This window comes from Silurus aristotelis (genome assembly GCF_946808225.1).
Source record: "Silurus aristotelis genome assembly, chromosome: 5".
Taxonomy (NCBI): Eukaryota; Metazoa; Chordata; class Actinopteri; order Siluriformes; family Siluridae; genus Silurus; species Silurus aristotelis.
Window position 1 is genome coordinate 30,863,066 of NC_139578.1, and position 25,765 is coordinate 30,888,830.

General features: G+C 41.0%; 1 protein-coding gene across 1 annotated transcript in view; it reads right to left on the bottom strand.

Moving 5' to 3' along the window:
* LOC310726767 (sialoadhesin-like) overlaps positions 1-6,252 on the bottom strand; it is a 185,253-nt gene extending 179,001 nt beyond the window's left edge. The window contains exons 1-2 of the mRNA XM_083542624.1: positions 6,087-6,252; positions 4,753-5,592 (exon numbers count right to left, since the gene is read on the bottom strand). Coding sequence (XP_083398750.1) covers positions 4,753-4,783 — 31 coding nt within the window. The 5' untranslated portion in view covers positions 4,784-5,592; positions 6,087-6,252. The remainder of the gene's footprint in view (positions 1-4,752; positions 5,593-6,086) is intronic.
* Between the last annotated feature and the right edge of the window lie 19,513 nt (positions 6,253-25,765).

The window sequence follows — 25,765 nt, forward strand, 5'->3', positions numbered from 1 at the left end:
TTTAAAGCCGAAAGAAAGTTTGTTTTATTCTGTAAGGCGTTTACATCCCACTGCAGGCCAATGTGAGAGACACACTGGAACACAATTATTAAGGATTAATTTCGATCTGTACCCCAGTCAGCTTTGGTGCATTCTGATCCCTGCTCGGTTCATCTTATCCTAATATACATGCAGAAGGTACTGTAAAATTAGCTGAGCATGTGATCAAACAGTGAAGAGATAAACCAGTGAGGCAAAGCAGGAACTAGAACACTGCATAAATTGGAGTTTCTTTGAAGCTGGAACTGACAATTGGGACGAACTGACTGACACCTTAATAAATTACATCTTGCATCGTTTTTTTGTGAAGACATGTGTATGTGTCGACTAAAACCTTCTGTACATTCACAAAGCATCTATAAGCAGACCAGGAACCTACTGAAAAAGGAGATCAGAATAGTCAAAATAAGCTTTACTCTAACTATCCTGCATCATTGTGGAAAGGCCTGCAGGAGACCACCACTCCCATGTGAAACAACTGATGATTTGGCTAATAGCCTCAACACCTTCTGCTGCAGGTTTGAGAACAATATCTTCACATCTCTTATCTACCCCAGCCAACTGACTGCCCAATCAGACCCCTGGGAGCACTACTCTAACAATTCCTCAGAGCACTCAAGTTGAACTCAATTTGTGAAGTCAAGTCAAGTCAAGTCAAGTCAAGAAGCTTTAATTGTCATTTCAACCATATATAGCTAACGCATTACACAGTGGAATTAAACAACGTTCCTAAGGACTAGTAAGTGTCCTCGCCACATAAAGTGCATTGTGTGCAACCCTGGTGCAAACAGTGCAAAGACAACACAAGACCATGCAAGACAATACAGGACAGTCCAAGACAACACAAGCCAGTGTAAGACAAATACACAAAACACAAAATAGCGCCGCCAGTAAACCTGTTGTGTATTGCACACTGCGGTGTGTAAAAGACATAAAGTGAACATTGTAAGTAACAAAAATGTAAACAAAATGTTGTGCAAAATAGCAATATTAGCAATCCAAAAAAACGTGTGCAAAATGTGCAAAAACGGCATGTAAACAGTTTGTGCTAATGAAGTAAAGCATTTGAGTGATGCTGAAGACATGGATGTGTGAAGTGAGTAAGATTGTGTGTTTGAGTCCGGGTTTCGCAGATCAGTCACACAGTTGTGTGTGTGTGTGTGTGTGTGTGTGTGTGTGTGTGTGTGGGTGTGGGTGTGTGTGTGTGTGAGTTTCAGTTCAGTTATGTGTTGAGAAACCTGATTTTTTAAGAACTGCTTCCCTGATGGCAGGAGAGTTAAGAGTGTGTGTGAGGGGTGTGTGAAGAGTGTGTGTGACGGGTGTGTGGGGTCGTCCACAATGCTGTTGGCTTTGCGGATGCAGCGTGTGGTGTAAATGTCCATGATGTTGGGGAGAGAGACTCCGATGATCTTCTCAGCTGTCCTCACCATCCTCTGTAGGGTCTTGCGATCTGAGACGGTGCAGTTCCCAAACCAGGCAGTGATGCAGCTGCTCAAGATGCTTTTAATGGTCCCTCTGTAGAACGTGGTCAGGATTGGGGGAGGGAGATGATTTTTCCTCAGCCTTCTCAAGAAGTAGAGATGCTGCTGGACTTTCTTGGTGATGGAGCTGGTGTTGAGTGACCAGGTGAGGTTATCCGCCAGATGAACACCAAGGAATTTTTTGCTCTTGAGGATCTCCACAGGATCCATCAATTTTCAGTGGAGAATAGTCGCTCTGTACTCTCTTGTAGTCAACAACCAACTCTTTAGTTTTGTCGACGTTCAGAGACAGGTTGTTCGCTTCACACAAGGCTGTTAATCGTTGCACTTCCTCTTTGTATGCTGACTCATCGTTCTTGCTGATGAGACCCACCACGGTCGTGTCATCCGCGAACTTGATGATATGATTCAACCTGTGCATTGCTACACAGTTGCAAGTCAGCAGAGTGAACACCAGTGGACTAAGCACACAGCCCTGAGGTGCCCCAATGCTCAGTGTGGTGGTGCTGGAGATGCTGTTTCCGATACGTACTGACTGAGGTCTCCCAGTCAGGAAGACCAGGATCCAGTTACAGAGGGAGGTGTTCAGGCCCAGTAGGTTAAACATCTCAATCAGGGGCTGAGGGATGATTGTGTTGAATGCTGAGCTGAAATCTATTAATTTTTTTTTCCCTCAAGTTATCAGGCTCCTCAACACACACAACAGAACTGAAACTAAAACACACACACACACACACACACACACACACACACACACACACACACACACACACACACACACTCAACTGTGTATTACTGAACTGTTACAACCTAGACTCACACACTCAATGAGTTAAATTCATACACATCCATATCGTCAGCACCACCCATTTTTATAATCATATTATACTGTTTTCATGATGTTTTGCACATCTCTCGATTGCTGCTCTTGCTGTTTTTTTGCACAACTTTGTGTTTATATTTAAAATACACTCTTGCTTATAGTTCTCTCTTTTGCACACAGTACTGTATAAAATTTTATACAGTATGTTTACTAGTCGGTGCTATTTTGTGTTTTATGTATCTGTCCCACACTGCACTGTATTGTCTGGTCTATTGTCTGCACTGTTTTGACTCTGTTGCACATGATGTACTTCATGTGGTGAGGACACTTACTTTAGTTCTTAACTCTGTGTTCTGTTATGTAGCTCTACGGTGTGTGATGCAGCTCTATATTGTTTTATGTAGCGCCAGGGCTTTGGAAAACTGTTGCCTTGTTTCACTGTGTACTGCGTCAGATATATATTTAGTTGAAATGACAATAAAAGTTTCTTGACTTGACTTGAATGCCTAGCATTTCAAATTATATTTGTACACGTAATTGTTAAGAAATTAGTTCCTGAGAGTAGTTGGACATCAAACTAAACCTTTCTCATAACACATATGGAGACACTAAGCCACCTGAGTGGTCATGCTCAAGTACACACAATTGTCCTAATTACACTGTAACCTCATTATTCAGGCAATTCTCTAACCCACTACTCACTCTAATGAAGACACACTTGTACTCACGGAGCATTACAGAGAGTGGACTTAACTCCATTCTGTGCTTCTAATGACTGACTGACAGAGGAGGGGTGTGTGTTACCATCACAACACTGAACTATCACTTAAATATGACACCACCAGGAAGGAAAGAAAAAAATGTCTCCAAGATATTTAACTTGTAAATATTAATTTTTTGTGTGAGTTTTTGGGTTAGTCTTCACCACATGCTGTTGTGAGAAGACACAGAATCAGCAGTTGAGTGGAATCTGCCTGGATGATTCTAAGGAGATATGAGGAAAACATCACAAAGTCTGCATAATCAGTAATCTGAATTTAGGGTCAAACTGGACATGATAGAGCTGTGAGATGTTATTGTGAATTTATAAATTATAAATTGAGTCTAATTCAATGTCTAGTATGATCAGTATCCAATTTCTAACCCTGATCAAGGTATGGCCTGCATAGACCTTATGATCATGAATGTAATAATTTGAGGTGTGACAATTAAGAAATAAACAAAGAAACTATATTAGGACCATCCTGTTCCGAGAAGCCACAACAGAATCAGAGCTTCTCTAAAGTTTCTGAGTCAGCAGATTGCTTCATTTGAGCTCACAGGACAACAGTTTTAGGCACAAGTTCACACTTGTAAAACATTTGCAGTGTTTTTGTTTTCATTAAGTAGGTGAAAGGATCAGGGGGCTCTTTTGCTGAATCGAGAGTTTGAAAAAGTGAGAACCAAAACTACTACAACAGCATCTTGCAGCACCATACAGTACTCTTGTATACGCCTAGTTGTTCATGAGGTTCTTTTTACAGCAATTTAATGACTATAACAAACCTTTGAGTTGTTCCTTAGAAGAAAAGAGCAAGATAGTAGGCTGCAAATAACAGAGTGGCCAACACAGTCTTAAAGCCCATCAAGCTAATTAGCCGGGCATACAACCTACAAGTTCAGCACATTTATGAAACAATGCAAAGTAAAATGAAACAATGTTCCTAATAAAGTGTCTAGTGAAACTGTGTTTAGAATTCTTATTACTGTGAATAGTTGTGTGGTCGTTAAAAGAGCTCAATGAGGACTACTGGAGTTACAGTACACGTAAAATCAAGTAGTAAAATATTTTTGATGCATTTGTGGGTCCACATTCACACATCCTCCCGCTATTTACAGCTGCGTTTAAAAAGCGCAAACCACTTCCTGTACTGGTCTCTGCTCTCAGGCCTCTCTTTCACTTCATTGTTTTGTGTATTAAATACAATATAGCATTTTCTGTACTTGTACATTCTCTGTACATACATTTAAATATGTTTCAGTTGGCCATAATGAATAAAATTTAATAATAATTATTAATCCAGGCATTTTCATTTAACAGACAAAAATCCTGAGTAATGATCAGGGAGAAACAGTTGACAGCAGATTGCAGAAGATCTGGTGCAGATTCTTCAGATCAAGTACATTTCATTTGCACACATCAGATTATTTAAACACTCATATTTGTTAAACGATCTTATTTATTGAGTGTTACATAGAGTTACAAGTAAAACTAAACCCTTCTCTTAACACTGATGGATACTCTGATCCACCTGAGCAGTCATGCTGAAGTTCTCACACTGTCCTAATCACACAATAAACTTATCACTCAGGACATTCAGACTGCAGATCACTCATTCTAAAGAAGACACAAAGAGAACATTTACTTACAGAGCATCACAGGGGGTGGACTGAGCTCCATTTTGTCCCTCTATTGACTGACTGAGTGTCAAAGTGAAAGGAGTGGTGGGTGTTGAAGACTTGTCTACCCACAGAGGGAGGAGGAGAGAGAGAGAATGTATGTCACTTTTATATTTTAGCTGACACATTTTCGCTGTTGCACTTTCACATATTTTTGTATATTAAGACTTTTTAAACGTCTCAGACTGTAAAGCCAATTATGTTTCATGTTAATAGGATTACAATAAAATAAAACAATATCTAAATGCACTTTATATTTTTAATCAACATTTATTTAAGAATTAAATTTAGTCTATACACCTGCAAAAATATACAATATTTCCAAAATCTCCTGTGATTTTCACACACAAAAGTTGATATCGATTCCACATTTAGAAAGAAACACCTTGTTGATATGAGTGGTCAGTGAAGAATGGCTAGATTGGATCGAGCTGACAGGATGTCTATAGTAACTCAATATGTGGTGACCATTAATTAAAAAGTAAAACTAAAATGTCTTTATCGACGTCTAGTGGTAACTGCAATAACATTTTAATCCTGAATTTATCCACACTGTAATAGATTTAAACACAACTGTTTCAAACATATCTCATAACTGAGTTACTCACACATTGATTTTTCAAAATGGCGGCGCGGCAGGAGCTCACAGCAGCCTCTCCGGATCCAAAAATGATGCTTTTACTGTATTTAGCCCGACTTATCTCAATACATGGACACCAGAGACAGCTGTGTTCATGTATACGACCACCAGATGCTGTTAAGGTACAGGAATCATGCAACCACTAATCTGCATGATGAAGTAATTTATAACTTTCGTGACCTCGGCTTGCTGCGACCTTGGCCACAAAGACCAGGCCCGGCGGGCGAGTGTCCGAGCTAGGCTATATGCTAAACCTAATGCAAACACTCTGTGCTTGTCTCACGCTACTGTTCATCGCCAGTGGTGCTTGTGACTTTAAGATGCAGACCATTTTATTTACCATGGGAATTCACCACTGTTTTCATTGTCAGAGTGTACATTCCCCCCAGTGCTAATGCTAAGGAGGCACTGTGTGAACTCTATGGCGCTATTAGTGACCTGCAGAATGCTCACCCAGACAAATTGTTAATTATCGCTGGAGATTTTAAGGACTGCGAATCTCAGGACTGTGCTCCCTAAACTCAATCAGCATGTGGACTTTGCAACAAGAGGAGCGAACCCACTGGACACGTATGTACGAATGCTGTTCATAGACTTCAGCTCAGCATTCAACACAATCATCCCTCAGCATCTGATCGATAAGATGAGCCTACTGGGCCTGAACACCTCTCTCTGCAACTGGATTCTGGACTTCCTGACTGGGAGACCTCAGTCAGTCCAGATCGGGAACAGCATCTTCAGCACCACCACACTGAGCACTGGGACACTTTAGGGCTGTGCGCTTAGCCCACTACTGTTCACTCTGCTGACTCACGACTGTGTAGCAATGCACAGCTTGAACCACATCGTCAAGTTCGTGGACGACACGACCATGGTGGGTCTCATCAGCAAGAATGACGAGTCAGCATACAGATTTGGATCTGGTGTGGAGCCAACAACCTGTCTCTGACTGTTGACAAAACCAAAGAGATAGTTGTTGTCTTCAGAAGAGTACAGAGCGGTTATATTATATATATATATATATATATATATATATATATATATATATATATATATATATATATATATATATATATATATATATAATGTAATAAAAAAAAGTAATAATAATTTAACTCGTCACACGTTAAATTTTTTGTATGCGGGTTTTGGTGATTTTATATATACGCAAGTCGTGATGTCATCGGCGGGCGACCTCGCACAAACCAGGAAGCTGCAAAACGGCGGAGCAATGGTAGCAACATTAGCTTCTGTTGTTCATGGAAGCGCTTTTTGTGTTAATCTGTGCAACATGGCTAAACAGACAGGCTTTCGCATGTGTGTCCCTCCTTGCCCCTCGCTCCCGGAGATCACTCATCGAGGATGCTCGCAGGCCAACCTAGCAGAAAATATGGAGATGGATGAGTCCTTTCTAGCCTCCCCTGCCGGGCCATGCTCCCACACTGTGGGAAAGCTCCCACTGAGGCGGGTCTTTCTCCCGGTGTGCATGGTGAGGAGCTCCGGTTCTCTTCCTCTGAGGAGGGTGAGTTTTCGGATGTTAGCGAGCACATGGGCTCCTCGCAGCCGTTGCTGTTTGAGGATCTCTTGGAGGTAGTGACACAAGCCGTGTCCAAGCTGGAGATAGCTTGGCCGTGTGAGAAGCAGAAGCATTCCCATCAAGCTGGATGAGCGTTCCCCACATCCCACGTCACAACCGTGCAGGGGCCTTCCTTTTTTCCCCGACCTGCACACCGAGGTGTCCAGGTCTTGGGAGACCCTAAATATGGCCTGTTCTTTTTCCCTGCAAGGTTCGCTGTATGCAGATTTTATTGGGTTTAAGGATTGTGGCTATGGGGAGATGCCCAGAGCTAGCTAGCTATTGCTCCCCAGGTGTTGCATCACTGAAGCCTCCGGTATTGCCTACTAGGTTGTTGAAAGCCACTTCGGCCTTAGTAAGTAAGGCTTATGCGGCAGCAGGCCAGGCCGGGGGCTGCCTTCACACGAATGGTGTGCTGCAGGCATACCAGGCAGACATTCCAGGCAGACACTGGTCAGTATGGTGCGATGGTATACTCGTTCCCAAAGCGTTTCGATGCATCCCTGTGAGCGCTTCCCCTTACCTTTCTCAGAAGCTTATGCTGCTTCCGTCGCTCCGCTGTTTTGTAGCTTCCTGGTTTGCGTGACGTCGCCCGCCGATGGCGTCACAAATTACCTATTGGCCGGATTTTACACATGATTCAGAGCGTGAACAACGCGGGGGCATTCCCAAACAGTTTCGACGCAGCGTCTTGTTGATACAATTATATATTATATTGGTACATATATAATATAAGAATAATGGAATGCAGAGGCAGACTTGTCTTAAGTTATCTTCCAGGCAGGTGCATGTAATCCATCTTAATCAGTTCTGGATAACCAAGTTCACCTGAATGGTTGCTCTCACTGTGCTGCTTTTGCCCTCTACTGTCTGTTTGAGGTGTAGCATAGCCTCTTACAATAATTAAATATATACAAATGAAGTAAACATTTTTTTTTTTGTTTTTTTTTTGTTTTTTTTACAGTAAAATGTGCATGAAAATATTTCCCCGCTACACTGATTTACCTCATTACAGACACTTACAATCTTGTATACTATGATATTGTTCATATACAACTGTGATTTACACACCTGACGATTGAATTCCTCTCCAAGACTGGGAAGAAATGAAGTAATGAGCAAGTTATACAGAGTTTTAAAAAAGAGACCATATATTTCACTTTACAAGGCACTTTTGATTGCCTGAACTGCATTGGGTTTCTCTTCCTACACGGAAATATACTGCCGGACCTGGCGATCTGCTCTGAAGTAAACACTTTATTAATCACATTTGGAAAATTCCAGTAAATTAGGGGATTCACACATATATTAATAGAAGAAAAAAATAAACATTGCCAAGGTTCATATATTTCTTTTTATTTATTATTTACATTATAAGTACATCATTATATAAAAATATAAAATGGAAAAATTCTGGTACTGACAAAGGCGCAAGAGTTTTCTACTTGTAGTACTCGTACGTCATATGATACATTATTTCTTCCAGGTAAAAAAATTTTGAATTGATGATGATAATTAATTTAATAGAACAAAACATTTTATCCACAAATCTCCTGACACAACTATAATTGAAGTTCACACATCTGAAAAGACAAACAAAACTATTGGAAATCTACTCATCATAATTCATAGTTGAGTTAATCACAATAAAGAAACAGAAGAAAACAGAGTAGACACCAAACACAATATTAGTTCTGCACTATAATTTAGATAACAGTCAATAAACTTGTTTTTATGCTGCATCCTTTCAAATCTAAACTTCCTATAACTTCAGTTTTTACCAACCGTTCTGACTGCAGTCACCTTTACAGAAAACACAACCTACACTGGTAAGTAAAGGTGTCAATTCAAGCAACTGAAACCATATTCACTCTCTGGATATGAAGCACATCTCACTAGTGCATGTTCTAGCACACAGCACACCTTCTAGTCTTTTAGCCTAGGTTCTCTCAATGATGCTTATTTTCGAGTTTTACCTTCGAATTAGAATAAAACCCTATGATGGTGTGATTTGTATTACCAGAGGTCAATTAACTGACAGATTCAAGTATTGCTCAATATTTTCTGGAAAAACATTTTATGCAGATTTCTGTGCTTTCATTAACCTTGATACAGTTAGATGAAATGTTGTAAGGTTTGTATGTGCAGATCACTATGTTGGGATTAAACTCACTTCAACAGCAGATACATTTATTTCCCATTTCAGATGGTATTTTGCAGAAGTACAACTCAACACTACAAGCAACATTATTATTCAGCATTATAACTGTATCTCTCTAACAATTAGTCTCTGTTTTGGAGACCCCGAGAGACATGTGTGTGAAAGCGAAATACATAATAAAGACACTTGATTTGGTCAAAACTGGTCACCACCCTACTGGTCTTCCTTCCCCTTAACCATTTACTCTCCTAAAGTGTCTATAAGATGCAAAGCAAATATAAAACAGCATGACAATGAAATGACAAATCATTAATTTTTAAATCCCCACAAAGCCCTAAAGAATAAGGAATAATAATATGATTTGACAGTTAACACATCCTCTTTTTATAGATGAAATTTGCTCACTTCTCAATGATTGCATTCTCAGTTGTCTTCATCAGTGTGAGCTGTTAAAGAGATTTATGGTCATTGGTTTAATTTGAAAGTTTATTCTTGGTGTTTGTCAAAAAAACAAACAAACTGATCTCATCCTAAAAACAGTTTACTGAAGAGGGTCTGTTTTAATGCTTATGAATTACAGTTACAATGACAGCGACAGTATTTCAGGAAAAATAGTAAGATAGTGTTAGAAAATTAACGTCATTTATCCAGTCATCTTCAGTAAATAAAAAATGTAGCTTAAATGTTTGTTTTTTTTCCACTATTCAAAGTGGCTCGTTATGTTAAACATAGAGATACTGAAAGAGTATGAAAAATGTTACTGACCCAGAGCTCTGTACCATTTGACCAGCAGAATGATGGTGATCAGCAGATATGGAGATGCCGTCACTACTTTACTGATCAGCATGAGCTCTGAGAATGGAGCTTCTACACGTGATGGACCTAATACAGAATACATTGACAATATAATTGATACTATGCATTTTATACACAAGCATTTCATTCAACTCATAAGTTACAGTTATATTTGAACAAATATTGAATCGGATTTCTAACGTCTGACTGAGATCCAGCTTCTCGGTGACTCTCCTCTCTCTGGGTGTTTACAGTAGTAGAAACCTTCATCTGACTTTGAGACTTTATGGATGATCATCTCTCCTGTAGTCTGGTTCTGGATGACTGATCCATCCTTGTAGAAAACAGTTTGGAGATTTGAGGGATTAGTGTTACGATATAAACAGTGTAGAATCAGAGGATGTACCTTTAGTCACAGGATGAACAGGACTCTCTAGGATCACATCAACCTCTGGAACAGAGAAAATCACATTTACAATAAAAAAATAAATGTCTCTAATGAATCTTTATATAAATTAAAATATGTTGTCTCAACATGCTGAATCATGGAGTGACTAAAACTGGTATCATCAATCGAATATATAAATTCACTTCTATATAATTATCAATTTTAACAATAAATATTGTCTGAAAGCAGCTTAAATGAAATAAAATATTGTAAATATACATTTTAAATTCTAAAATAGTGAGCAATTGGCAACAGTTGACAAGAAAAACTCGCTGTGTTCATATGTCTTTTTGCACTATGACACATTAAACTCCAAGCTTGATTTGATTTGATTTGATTTGATTTGATTTGATCACACATGACAGCACTAAGCCATATTGCCTTTTTTTAAGCCTTTTTATTTTTTGATTAACCTCAGTTTGCCTTAATAACACTATGTACATTAAATTAGCTGCACACAGCTGCAGACACAATAAACAAAGATAAATTAAATGTTCTCTAATGTCCCTTATTGATTATTGCTTAGTAAGCTACTAATTTTATAATTTCAGTGTGACTATGTTTCAGCTTATGCTTTTATTCCATCTGGAAACGATGGCATACACATTTCCATACTATGAGTTATAGAATGAAAATTACAGATCATTAACTAAGTAAAAAAAAAGGAGTCTATGTTTTCTTAAACAGTTATCTCAGTTGGAAACTGGACTGTTGTTCTGATTGTTCTGTAAATAAACATAGATTTTTTTTCTTTTACAATGAATATACTTATACATGAAGACTCACCATGCACTGTGATGTTGACAGGATTACTGTTTTCTCCAGATTCAGACTCACACCAGTAAACTCCAGTGTAGGATGTGGAGAGGATGCCAATTTTACATGTAGATCCTGTAACTGATCCCCATCGTGAACAATCTAACACTCCTTTACTGTCTGTGTATCGTCTCACTGTCCATCCAGTAGAGTTACTCTGGTCCTCATAGCTCAGTGAGAGAGATTCGTAAATAAAACGCTGAGCTCTGCTGGGAATGATGATCAGAGAGACTGGAGGCGATTCACCTTAAACACAGAATATATCCATTTAAATAAGTGCAGTATTTAATGCAATGTGCAAGTGTGCTCAGAATGATTATTCTATTTATTATTCTGGTATATAATGTCACAGTACATTGCACAGTCTAACACACAGAGATTTTACAAGGGATAATCTATAATAATTAATGCTGCACAAAGGTTAAAAAAAAATTGTAAATTGGCAGGAACACATCGTACAAATACTCAAACACAAACAATATCAAAAGTAAAATTAGAAACATTAAGCATTAAGAACTTTAAAATTAAGAAATCAAATAACCCACAAATAGAATACTTCCTTACCACCAGAGGTCACCATCGCATCTTTACATGACTTTTGTCACAAAAAAAAAGAAAACCTGTTCCCTTTCAGGAACTTGAGCTGTTCAAGAATGCTTCAAGAACGCGGCCGCGTTGTCCATGCTCTGAATAATGTGTGTAATCAGTCAAAATTGGAGGCAGGCTGTCACCGGCATGGTGACGTTATGACCAGGAAGTATAAAACACACATGGAGTGAAGCCGGCACCAGCTTCTGTTTGTTCACAAAGTGCTCTGTGTAAAATTTATTTATTTTTGTCTCTGTCAGAAAAAAGGAGAGATGCAAACTTGTTTGGGAACAGAGTATGCTAAATCGGCTCTCAAGGGAGCTGGATGTGGGAGACATCATGGGTGGACAGATTGAAGAGCTCTGCCGTATGTCCTCAGGCCTTTTCATCATTCTCTGTGTGCTCTGTGTAAAATTTATTTATTTTTGTCTGTCTGTCAGAAAAAAGGAGAGATGCAAACTTGTTTGGGAGCAGAGTATGCTAAATCGGCTCTCAAGGGAGCTGGATGTGGGAGACATCATGGGTGGCCAGATTGAAGAGCTCTGCCGTATGTCCTCAGGCCTTTTCATCATTCCCGTTAGCTCCGTAGTCGAAAGGTTTTAGGCAGTGAAGAAACAATCGGGAGCTGGATGTGGGAGACATCATGGGTGGCCAAATTGAAGAGCTCTGCCGTATGTCCTCAGGCCTTTTCAACATTCCCGTTAGCTCCGTAGTCAAAAGGTTTTAGGAAGTGAAGAAACAATCGGCGGTGTTCCAGCGGTACCATCGTTGCCACTCATGTGGGGCTGCTTGGCAGGTGCAGCCCTAATGACAACCCAACAATTCCCACAAGGGAGTGTAGAGACAGAGTGATGTGATGCGCTCTCCCCCTGTTAAGGATCCCTCATGATGCTCTGGTCAAAAGCCCCGTGAGGTGACAGATCTCAAGACCGTGATCTTCAATAAGAGGGCTTCCACCAAGAGGTCCTGACCGGACCTGCTGGAGGATGACCAAAGGCCCTTTGGTCATCCTCCAGCAGTTCATCTCCAGTGAGCTCCCTTTTTAGTTTGCAGAAAACTAAAGTCGTTGCAGACCAGAATGTCTCACTAGAGCTGCGTCAGGGCACTGCCTTCGGCTCTAGGCAGACCGGAGGTCAGTACCTATACCGATACCTTTAAGAGAGCACCTGGCAGCCTGGATAGTTCTGCCAGACATGTCTCGATGGGTCCTGTGCACTGTACAGAAAGGCTGATTCAGTTTGGGTCTCATCTGCCCCGATCCAATGGGGTCTGTCCCACTCTGGTGGGAAGCGAGCAGGCTCTGGTCATTAAACGAGAAGGAGGCCATCAAGGTGGTCTCTACATCAGACAGAGAGTCCGGGTTCTACAGGCAGTATTTTATAGTTCCCAAAAAGGACGGTGGGTTGCGTCCTATCCTAGATCTACGTCAGCAGAACCACTCTCTGATGAGGCTCTGGTTCAAAATGCTCACCCTAAAGGGTACTTTCATGTACCAATCCTTCCTTCTCACAGGAAGTTCCGTAGGTTCGCTTTTGGGGTCGAAGCTTACTAATATCGGGTCCTTCTGTTTGGCCTTGCCTTATCACCCCGCACCTCCACAAAATGTTTCAATCCGGCTCTGGCTTCCCTGAGGATATTAGGGCCTCAACTATATCGATGATTGGTTGATATTAGCTTAATCAGAGCAGTTGGCAGTCTGGCATCGAGACCACACCCTGTCAAGGCAGGGGTCCTGACCCAGGATCCTTCACCCTCATGTGGTGGAGCAAATCTGGAAGAGGTTTTGACCTGTTCGTGTAACCCAGGGTGTTTATAGATGGTTAAATGGTGGATCAGTGGGGGATGCTAAATGAGCAGGAGGGGGAAAATTGATGATTGAATTCGAAAAGAAATAGCATTTGTAAATGAATAAATATGTATTTTTGTTTAATTTTCTGAATGTGAAAAATGTATTTGGTCGTTACTGAGCGTTGTCTCCTTTAAGAGAGTGTGAGATATTGACCAATGACGTGAGAGGACTCATTGTCGAGGAATGACTCAGACACAGCGCGAAAAAAAAAAAGAAAAGAGAGGAATACTAAGGATTGTTGGAGATTTCAGAAAGAAAAAGAAAAAAAAAACACGCGTTTGAGAATTAAAAACAAACAAAAACAAACAAAAAAAAAAAAACTAGAAGGAAATTCTAGTAAAATATTAGTTTAGTTTGAACTGAATTTTTTTTGTTGAATTGGTTGAATTTTGGATTTGGCAACAACACGGGCTAAGTTGCTACCACATGGAACAAGATGGAGAGCCACCCAACAGACCTTGATTGAAACGAGGATATCTGAGGACTTCAGTGGATTCACTATTTTGTTTTTCTGGATTAAAAAAAAAAAATAAAGAAAGAAAAAGAGGAAAAATTGCGCAGGACGACAGATTGACCCGACATCGAACTCTTCGGTTGTTTTCCTCAATCGTTTGTGGACTTTTTTTTTTCTGGTCAGCATAACGGTAGGCCTGAACTGTTGCATCTAACATCACTCCGGTAAGGACGAACTGTTCGCTTTGAATCGAAAGACTGGTGTTTGAAAGGAAAGAAATCTATTGAATTTATGCCTCACAATTGTTTCATTTATTGACTGTTGTATTGTGTGGCATTATGGTTCACTCCACTTGATTGCTCATTACAGTTTAAGGTCATTGTGATTATTGACAGGGTTGTTTTTTTTTGCATACATTGTTAAATTGAGTCCTATACCTTACTGGTTACAATAATTGTTTTTTTTTTGCCCATTTTAAATGTTCTATCCAAGTTTAGAGTTATTGGGATTAAAAAAAAGTGTGATTTAAACTAGGGAGGATTTCTCAATTTCTAAACTTAGTTCACGGTAAAACAGTTAAGATTAAGTAGGTTCAAAGTAAAATTAGATTGCCTTAGATAGATTAAAAAGAGAATAAACAGATAAATATAAAAAAATAAATAAATAAACATAGAGATTAATTTGGTTAATTCTATTTGCATTCTTTAAAGAATAAGTTATCTGAGTTTATAGAATTCTTTATTTTGTGTTTCTGCTAAAAGAGAAGCATTAATTGGTTTCTTTTTTTTTTAAATTAATTTTCTCTTTGTTATAATACCTTTTATAATTCAACCACATTGTTGTCTGTCTGTTTATTTAGTCTCTCACTGCTGCTCTCTCTGTCCATGTTACCCTCTGACTAATTCACCTGGGCATTTAAATAAGCCACAAGGTGCTGACTACTTAAAGGGGCGTTACATTCGCATCTAGGAAAGTTGCACTGTCCCCTATGGCTCTCCCTATTTCCTGTAACAGTTTGCAAAAGAGTTGGCTCTGTCCACCATTTAAGCAACCAAGAGTGCCTGGGTGGGTTCTGGCTGTTGGGCTGGAGGCTCTGTCTGAGCCCCCCCTTCGAGCCGTTGGCCGACATTTCATGGAGGCACTTGTCCATTAAGACTGCGTTCTTGCTGGCTATATGCTCTCTGAGGAGAGTAGGTGATCTACAGGCTCTTTCTGTGGCCCCCTCCTTTCTGGAGTTCACTGCAGACATGGCCAGTGCCTTCCTGCACCCTAGAGCAGGTTACATCCCCATGGTGCCCTCGGTCATCTCTCAACCTGTTAGGCTCCAGGAATTTTTAATCCTTCTCCAGGCCAGACCCCAGACCAGGACAAATTGAACTGGCTGTGCCCGGTCCAAGCACTGGACTGCTATGTCCACAGGACGTGTCCTTGGAGGAAGTCGGAACAATTGTTCATCTGCTATGGCCCCTCAAGGAGAGGCCTTCCTGCTCATAAGCAAACCCTCAGCAGATGGATTATCGAAGCTATTGCGTCCTCCTACGAGTCCTCTGGTCTCCCAGCACAATTTGGGTAAGTAAAAAAACTCCCTTAAATGTTACGAGGAAGACCCCTTGAGAGGAACCAGACTCAAAAGAGGAACCCATCCTCATATGGGTGATATCAAGAGTGTAATTATAGTCTTTAAAACAATACAGAACACTGGAAAGTAAGAACTAAAATGAGCACCGGAATGTAAGATTCTGAATAATGTCCTTTCTACAGTCTTGTACAGTCATTTTAGGTTATATACTTGGGGTTCTTTAATTTCATTACACGTTATTAAATTACCATTGCAATCATGTTTTTGTATTCTACACTTTAACCCAGCAGTTAATTCTCCCTACCAGTAATCCAGATAGGCTGTGGATTGCTAAACTGTGTATAAAAGGCTGGTTCCCCACTCTCTCCTCTGCACACATAAACTCCTGTGTGATGAAGAGCAGAAGGACTGAGAGTGTAGGAGCCTCCAGATCCTCTGCTGCTGTCTGAGAGAAGCTCCACATACATGACGTAGCCATTATTATTTTTTATTTTTGTTGAACCATCTCTTTTCGAAACAACTGTGTACCAGCTGAATGTCCAGTCTGTAGAGGAGTCTGTAACCTCACAGCTTAGAGTCACTGAGTCTCCTTCAGTCAGCCAGTTCTGTGGAGATACACTCAGTACTGCCTGTGGTCTCTCTGTTACACAAGAAATACAAAATATATTAATTGAGTTACTTAATGAACAACTATATTAGATCTAAATTATTATAAATGTCTTGCAAGCAATCTCACATCTTACAAATAACATCATCAGATCAACGACTAATGTACATGTTGCTAAATATCAAATCAAATTTTATTTTATTTGTCACATACACATACATACAGGGTACGGCATGCAGTGAAATGCGTTTTACGACGGTCCGGCATGAGGGAATAGGATGGAGAGAAAAATAAAACAAGGAAAAAGAAGCCAGATAAATAAAGTATAAAACTATATAAAATATAAGAAAATATAAAGATATATATGAGAAAAAAAAGGTTTATATACAAAATGTGCTTTTGGTAGTAAACAGGTAATCAGTAAAGAATTTAAGGTGGTTTATGTAATTGTCCTTAAAGTGTCTGTGTGCGGTATGGTGTGGTATAAAATATAAAGTGCACTGTGCTGTGCGAGTCCGGAGTTTAAAGTGTCGTAGTGTGAAAAGAAAAATATGTGCAGAGAAAAAGTGTGATGATGGAGAGAGTGGGCCAGTTTTTATATCCTGGGTGTTTCCTGGTTTAAACTCCGAATGGCCTGCGGGAAGAAGCTCTTCCTCATTCTCTCTATGTTCACCTTCATGGAGCGGAAGCATTTCCCTGAATGCAACAACGAAAAGACGAAAATTTTTGGGATGGCTGAGGTCCTTCATAATCTTCCTGATTATGAAGGACCCGGGGTTTCTTCGGGACAGAAACAATTGTGGACTGTTTGAAACATGAGGGGACAACAGATTGTTCCAGTGAGAGGTTGAATATCTCAGTATACACCGGTGCTAGCTGGTCAGAACAGGCTTTCAGGACCCAACCTGTGATGCCTTCTGGTCCTGCTGCCTTCCTGGTATTTACTCTCTTGAATGCCCTCCTCACGTCATGCTCCGAGATGGTGAACATGTTCCGAACATCTCGAAATGAGCGTAAAAGATGTTTAGCTCATCTGCCAGAGAAACAGACTTTATTCTCTACCTGTTGTCACAACCCAGAAGCATGCAGCTTTAAAATCTTTGTACATTTATTAAAATTTAAAAACGAAAAACGAAAAAACATATGTACATATGTCTTCACAGCCTTTGCTCAATACTTTGTTAAAGCACCTTTGGCAACAATAAAAGCCTTAATTCTTTTTGAGTATGCTGCTAAAAGCTTAGCACACCTATTTTTGGACAGTTTCTCCTATTCTTCTTTGCAGAATCTGTCAATCTCCATCAGGTTGGATGGGGAGCGTCGGTGCACAGCCATTTTAAGATCTCTCCAGAGTGGCCCAGCTCAAGAATATTCCCCTCATCCCGTAGCCACTACTTTGTTATCTTGGCTGTGTGCTTACGGTTGTTGTTTTGATGGAAGATGAACCATCACCCCAGTCTGAGGTCCAGAGTTCTCTGGAGCAGGTTTTCATCAGGAATGTTTCTGTACATTGCTGCATTCATCTTTCACTCAATCTGATTAGTCTCCCAGTTCCTGCTGCTTAAAAACATCCCTACAGCATGATGCTGCCACCACCATGCTTTACTGTTGGGATCGTATTAGCCAGGTGATAAGCGGTAGATGGTTTTCTCCAGACATAACACTTGGCATTCAGGCCAAAGAGTTCAGTCTTCATTTCTCGTGGTCTAAGTGTCCTTAAGGTGCCTTTTGGCAAACTCCTGTGCAATCATGTGCCTTACTGAGGAGTGGCTTCTGTCGGTCCACTCTACCATACAGGCCTGATTGGTGGAGTGCTGCAGAGATGTTTGTTCTTCTGGATGGTTCTCCTCTTTCAGAGTGACCATCAGGCTCTTGTTTACCTCTCTAACTCTAACACATTGAGGGGTTGGGGGTCTGGGGTCGTACTAGTGGGAGGATGGTCAGACTACAACAACAATTTTCTCATTTCTCACTTTTTATTTATCAACAATTAACTCCTATAAAACATCAGAACATATTTAGAGGTAGATATCAGGGTTATATAAATAAAAAAAAATGACAGAACATTAATTAATATAAAAAGGCACAAAATATAACCAAAAAACTAACAGGTTTAAGATTATACAGCAGTCAGTCATTAAAAGTTTTTAAACATCTGTTTCGATGTGGTCCCTTACGAGGGAAATATCAAGGTCCGTGACGTCGGAGTGACGTGGGGCCGCCTTCCCGTGGGCTCACCACCTGCAGGAGGGACCGTAAGGGACGGTGATGTGAGGATTGGGCAGCAGTCGAAGGCGGGGGTCTGCTTAGACTGCTGCCCCTGCGACCCGAATTACGGATAAGCTGGAGAAAATGAATGAATGAATGTTTCTATGGCCACTTATAAAAACCTGGTCATTATTTATTTTGATTCAAGTACCAAGTGAACAGAGTGAATGCTAATTGATAAACAAAATAAGTCCCGCACACATTTAGAGAATGTAATGGATAACCTAAAAAAAATAATTACCTTGGACATGGGCCACTGGTATAAGAGAAACCAATACTGGAAAGGAAACAGAAACAGTCAACATAATGTAAACATACAAATTTATCAATCTGAAACGGCACATTGTATCTGGTGCACCAAACCCACAAGGTTTATTTTATTCAAGAAATCTACCATGTGTAAAAAAAAAAAAAAAAAAGCAATATTATATGATGTAATAAAAAATTTATCAAATATTATTAATAATAATCAGCAGAAGGATACAAAACAAAGTTTTATGCTGTAACTGCAGATAAATAACTACAGATAAACAATTTGATTCCAAATGTAACATTGTATATGCCACCACTCAAAACACAAAGAGAACATTTACTCAAACACTATCACAGGAAGTGGACTGAGCTCAATCCTATCCTGCTAATGGGGGACTGACTGCTTCGCCTCTCTGATGGCACGGGACAGTTTGGCCCTTGCTGTTTTCAAGACCGCCTTGTCCCCTGCTCTGAAGGCGGAGTCTCTTGTTTTTAGCAGCGCACGCACCTTGGCGGTCATCCATGGCTTCTGATTGGAGCGTGTAGTGATGGTCTTGGAGATGGCCACGTCATCAATGCACTTGTCAATGTAGCTGGTCACTGTTGACCTGTACTCCTCCAAGTTGATGAAATCGCAATTGGTTGCAGCTTCGCTGAACATGTCCCAGTCAGTGCATTCAAAACAGTCCTGGAGAGCAGACATGGATCCTGCTGGCCAGGTTCTCACTTGCTTCCGAGCTGGTCTTGAACGCCTGCTGAGTGGTCTGTATGCTGGGATCAACATAACAGAGATGTGGTCTGAGTACCTGAGGTGGGGGCGGAGCTTCGCCCGGTATGCGCCCCGGATGTTTGTGTAAACAACATCCAGCGTGTTTTCTCCTCTGGTTGCAAAGTCCACATTTTGATGAAATTTGGGAAGCACAGTCCTGAGATTTGCGTAATTAAAATCTTCGGCAACTATAAACAATCCGTCAGGGTATGTGTTTTGTGTAAGTTCGCTAATGGTCCCGTAGAGTACACTGAGCTCTTCCTTAGCATTAGCGCTAGGTGGTATTTACACTCCGAGCACAATAGCGGTGGTGAATTCCCATGGTAAATAAAAAGGTCTACATCTCACAACAATAAACTCCAGCAGCGATGAGCAGTAGGTACAAACAAGGACAGAGTTCTTGCACCATTCCATATTGATGTAAACACACAGTCTTAAGGCACAGGGCTGCATTTTTGTCGGCACGAAACACGGCTAGCCTATCCAGCTGAATGGATGGCGTCCGGAACTCTGTCACTCAGCCACATCTCAGCGAACACAAAAACGCAGAAGTGTCTGTACTCACGCCGAGTAGCTTGTTGGAGTCTGATGTAGTTTAATTTATTGTTCAGGGAGCAGACATTTGCCAGCAGGAGAGATGGTAGAGCGGCCGGCTAGGGTTAGCTTTTAGCCTAGCATTAGCACCCGCTCGCTTTCTGCGCTTTCCGCTTCTTCGCGCATCGCTTTCGAATCCCCCTCCTCCGTCCATCCGCCGCGGTCGACGCCGGGGTCTGAAGGCCTGGTTCTCGGAGCACGCTGAGGTCACGTAGCTTCTGCCGCAGACCATCATTTATTGTGTTGTCTGGGTTATTTCTGAGTTCTTTCAGGGTTTTTCGGTTGTACGCAGGGACGCCGGTTGCTCCGACGTCCATGTGTTGCGTAAGGCGGGCTACAAACTGAAAGTAGCACCATTTTGGGTCCGGAGCGGCCGCTGCGATCTACTGCTGCGCCGCCATCTTGGATCCATCTAAGAATGGGTCCTTGGAGGAAAACTGATTAGCTGCTCATCTGCTAAGGCCCCTCCCAGGAGAAGCATCCCTGCTAATAAGCAGACACTGAGCAGATGGATCATTGATGCCATCGCATCATCCTATGAGTGGCTGCCTCAAAAGCTTAGTCCTCTGGAGTACCTCTTCAAGACATTTGCAATGCTGCGGGTTGGTCAATCACGCTGACCTTTGTGCGGTTCTATAACCTGGACCGCAGTACCACTCCTGACCCCTCTGTTTTCCACTAGCTGTGCTTAGACATACACACTAGTCAGGGACTGGTCAGTCTAGCATGATTGGATGCTCATTCCCAAAGCGTTTTTAACTCAGCTTGAGTTACTGATTGCAAAAGTCTCTAGGTTACATATGCAGCCGTACTTTCATGTGGGAATGAGATGCTGCGTCTTCATGACACACTTCCGGCGTCTCTGCAGCGCTTCCTTCTTCTTTACAGAAGCTGCGCAGGCTTCACTCCATGTACATTTTCATACTTCCTGGTTCGTGATGCCACCCCGCCGGTGACGGCCAGTGACCAATTTTTGACTGATTACAGACATTATTTCAAACCGTAGACACTCAGGCACATTCCAAAGCATTTCGACACGTCTTGTTCCCTCAGGGAAATAGGGTTACATACATAATCTAGAGAAGTTATATCTGGTGGCCCTAGTTACCAGAAAGTAAAAACAGCAGCAGTTAAATGTCTTCCGTACTTAGGATGGGTGTAAGGGAGTAGCATAATGAAGAATATAAAATAAATAGTAATAGCTAAATATTCCTAATTAAGTATGTAATGTAATCACCCTTATTTGTTTCGTCTCAAACCTGCCATGCTGTTGAAGTTGAATTTGCTGAAAATATCAGCAGTTAAATATGTTAGTTATTCATTTCATATGTCTACATTCACACCTCACACTATCCGTGTTTATAAGATCAAACCTGATGAATTGTAATGTTTTATTTTTTTTTCTGGAGAAACCATAATAATAATGGAAATGTAGGTCATTTGACATTTAAGCAGTAAAACTTTTCAGTTATTTCATAGTTTTGTTAACGCTTATCTCTACTCGGGAAAGGAAACCACAAGCTCAACACAGCATACACCATTTAGTCACAACCATGACCTCCTTTGATGAAAGAACAAACACCATTCAATCATTTACATTTTAACAGGTATAACACACAACATTCTAATCACACTATAAACTCATCGCTTAGGGCATTCAGATTGAAGATGAATAACTTTACACCCCACTACTTACTCATAAAGACACAAGAGAACATTTACTCACAGAGCATCACAGCCAGTGGACTGAACTCCATCCTGTCCCTCTAATGACTGACTAAGTGACAAGGCGGAGGTGTGTGTTAAAGCCTTACTACTTCCTGTGATCTCACAAGAAGTGGTAGAGAGAAGAGAGAGAGAGAGAATGAACACATAATTTTTACATTTTAGTTGACACAGATGTGGTACCTCCTTTTTCTCTTTTTTTTCCAATGCTGTAAAACACTTAAAGCTGATGTTTTACTTAAATAAGTTTAAAATGATATAAATCATTTAAATAACACTAAGTAACTGTATATTATCTTACAGAGGGGCAAAGTCTCTCAAAGTAGTGATGGGTTGAGCTTCACCAAACTGTAAAAGACTGTCTACAAATTGTGGAACAATTGAATCAACATAAAATTGAGTTGAATAGTTGCTTCATTAATGTTGTGTATGCTGACAGAAAAATAATACGCAGCAGAACGGTTGAGTCGTGTTAACTCACATGGTCTTTACTCAGAACTGCCATTACTAATACAGCGCTACATAAGTCACCACTAGAGGGCAGGCATATCACAGAATGCTGATACCAATAGTACATATATTACACATTCCTCCCCTTTTAGATTAATCACCCAAGAATCAAGAAACACACAACTACAACTCACTGCATAACAATCACAATAAACCTGAACAATGTTGCCAATTACAACACATTACAAATCAAGCCTCTGGGGAGGTTTCCTACATCTCTCAGGGTAACGTCTCTGCGAATCCCGGTGCAGTCCAGGCATAACTGAAGCCGTCACATCTGGATTATCAATGTGTGGTTCAGAATCGTTCATGGTAACCGAGGTAAGAGGGGCAGTCTCAACAGCATCATTGACCTTGCCATTTAAATCAGGAACTTCGTCAGATGAATCAGGAACAGATAACAGTGAGGATTTTGCCTGACGATTCACCAGCTGATCTGCATGCCGTCTCCATGTGTTGTCACCAACCCTTACTGTGTACATCAAGGGACCAGTTCTGGTGGTGATGGTACCTGGCTGCCATTTTTCCAGTCTGTAGTCACGTGCTAAGACTGCTTGTCCTACTTGGAAGTTTCTTGCTTGTCTATCGTTCATGTGCACAAACTGTTTGTTTTCCACATCTCGTCGAACATCAGGTTTGATAAGATCCAAGCGAGATCTTAAATTCCTCTTAAAGAACATCATTGCTGGTGTTTGACCAGTTGTGGAGTGGGTTGCATTTCTGTACATGAAAAGGAAGTTGTCTATTTTGTGTTGGAGTGAGATGGTGTCATTGTCCATTGCATTTATTGCTTTCTTAAACGTTTGTACAAACCTTTCGGCCAAGCCATTAGTGGCAGGATGGTATGGTGCGGATGTAATGTGCTTGACTCCGTTCAGCTTCATGAATTTCTGAAACTCGTCTGAGACGAACTGTCGTCCATTATCCGTGCATATCTGTTCTGGGAGCCCGTTTCTGGAGAATATTGATCTTAGCACAGAAACAGTCTTTTCGGATGTGGTTGTCTTCATTAGAACAACTTCAGGCCACTTAGAATGCGCGTCCACGGCGATCAAGAACATGGAGTCCTTAAATGGCCCAGCAAAGTCGACATGCAGTCTTTGCCACGGTGTTGACGGCCATTCCCAAGGATGCAAAGGAGCTAATGGTGGAGAGTTCTGGGTCCTTTGACATCCTGGACAAGCCTTTGCCAGATCTTCAATCTGCTTGTCAATTCCCGGCCACCACATGTAACTGCGGGCAAGGTTTTTCATTTTTACAGTGCCCAAATGTACTTATTGTAGTATGTCCAACATCTTACTGCACAATTTGGAGGGAATGACAACTCGCAAGCCACACATTAGAGTTCCTTGACACACAGAAAGCTGTTCTCTCCTTGCTGCGAATGCCGGATACAGCGAGTTCCCTGCTGTCGGCCACCCATGTACTGTAATATCATAGACCTTAGACAATGTCGGGTCATTGCGGGTTTCTTTCTGAATAGCAGCATTTGTCACAGGAAACTGACTCACGATTGAGGTTTGAAACATGTCAGCTGGATCCATCGCCTTTGACTCTTCTGTCAACTTCAGTGGAAGACGCGACAGGCAATCCGCGTTACCGTGTAGTTTGGTGCCTTTGTACTCGATATCATATTGATGAGAAACTTGATTGATGATCTGGAAACTTGTGTGACAGCACTGCGCCAATTCCATATGGTGATGCATCGCACGCCAGTCTGATAGGCATAGATGGATTGAAGTGTGTTAGCACTATATCGGAAGTTATGAGCCTTTTGGTCTTTTGGAAAGCTTGCTCACAGCTGTCTGACCATTTCCACTGTGTCCTTGTTTGCAACAGTGCGTTCAAAGGATATAGTACAGTGGAGATGTTTGGAAGAAATTTCTAAGTCCGAGATATGATCGGAGTTGAGACACGTTTTGTGGGTGTGGTGCATTTAGCACAGCTTCAATTTTGTCTTGTGACTTGTGTAGACCATCTTTGTCTATTACATGACCACAGTAAGAAATCCGAGACTTAAAAAACTCAAATTTTTCTTTGTTGGCTCTTAGTCCATACTCACACAATCTCATCAGCACCCGTTGCAAGTTTCTGAGGTGATCTGTATCATCCTTCCCCGTTACAATGATATCATCCAGGTAACACTGGTCCATCGCTCTCTGCCACAAAGCAGGGGCAGAGGCAATTCCAAAAACAAGACGGTTGTACTGATCGAGCCCTTTATGTGTGTTGAGTGTCAAGAATTTCTTGGATTTCTCATCCATCTCCATTTGAAGGTAAGCTTGAGCCAGGTCAATTTTTGAGAAGTGTTCTCCACCAGACAAAGATGCAAAAATGTCTTCAATGCAGGGGATACTGTACTGCATGAAGCGCTGGATTAATGGTCACTTTAAAATCCCCGCAAATACGTACATCTCCTGATTTGCCCTTTTTGATCACTGGAACTATGGGTGTTGCCCATTCACTCCATTCAACCTTTGTCAGAATTTCCATTTTCTCCAAATTATCCAGCTCTGCCTCCACCTTGGGACGAATTGCATACGGGACTGGGCGAGCTTTAAAGAATTTTGGAGAAGTGTCTTCTTCTAACTCCAGACTCGCTTTTATTCCCTTAAGTGTTCCTTTTCCTTTTTGAAACACAGATTCAGCATTTTCTATAATTTGCGCTAGGGCCTTTTGTGTCTCTTTGTCTGTGACTTGCTGGGACACATCCAGTTTTTTTATAGTGTGCCAGTCTAGAGGTATTTTCCTCAGCCACTCACGTCCGAACAATGCAGGCCCTCCGTTTTCCAACACATACAAGTACAATTGCTGCTGATTACCTTTGTACTTTACAATTACTTGTAGTTTCCCTTTCGGAGACACTTTTTTACCAGTATAGGTCTTTAATATCACTGATGTGCTTTGCAGTGGTATTTTTGAGCACAGTCGCTGGTAATCAGCTGCTGAAATGACCGATAAGGCCGATCCAGTGTCTAACTCCATTTTTAGTTTGACTCCTGACACTTCCGGTGTGAGCCAAATAACTCTTCGATCTGTCTCCTCAATATTGTACAGTTCCAAACATGAAAGATCATCTGTACCTGAACTCGTGTTTGTTTCATTTTTAGTTACTTGATATACAGTGGCGGATTTACGTTTCACCTTGTGTGTTCTGTCTTTTTGTATCCTTAGTCTGTCCGTTTTGCATACACGTTCGATGTGCCCCTTTTCATGGCATTTCCTGCACTCTTTATCTTTGAACCAGCAGTCATTCGCATCATGAGACATATTTCCGCAGCGATAACATTTGTTTTCTTTCCAATTTCAGTGACAGTTTATTTGTTGCACATTCCATTGTTTTTTGTTGCAA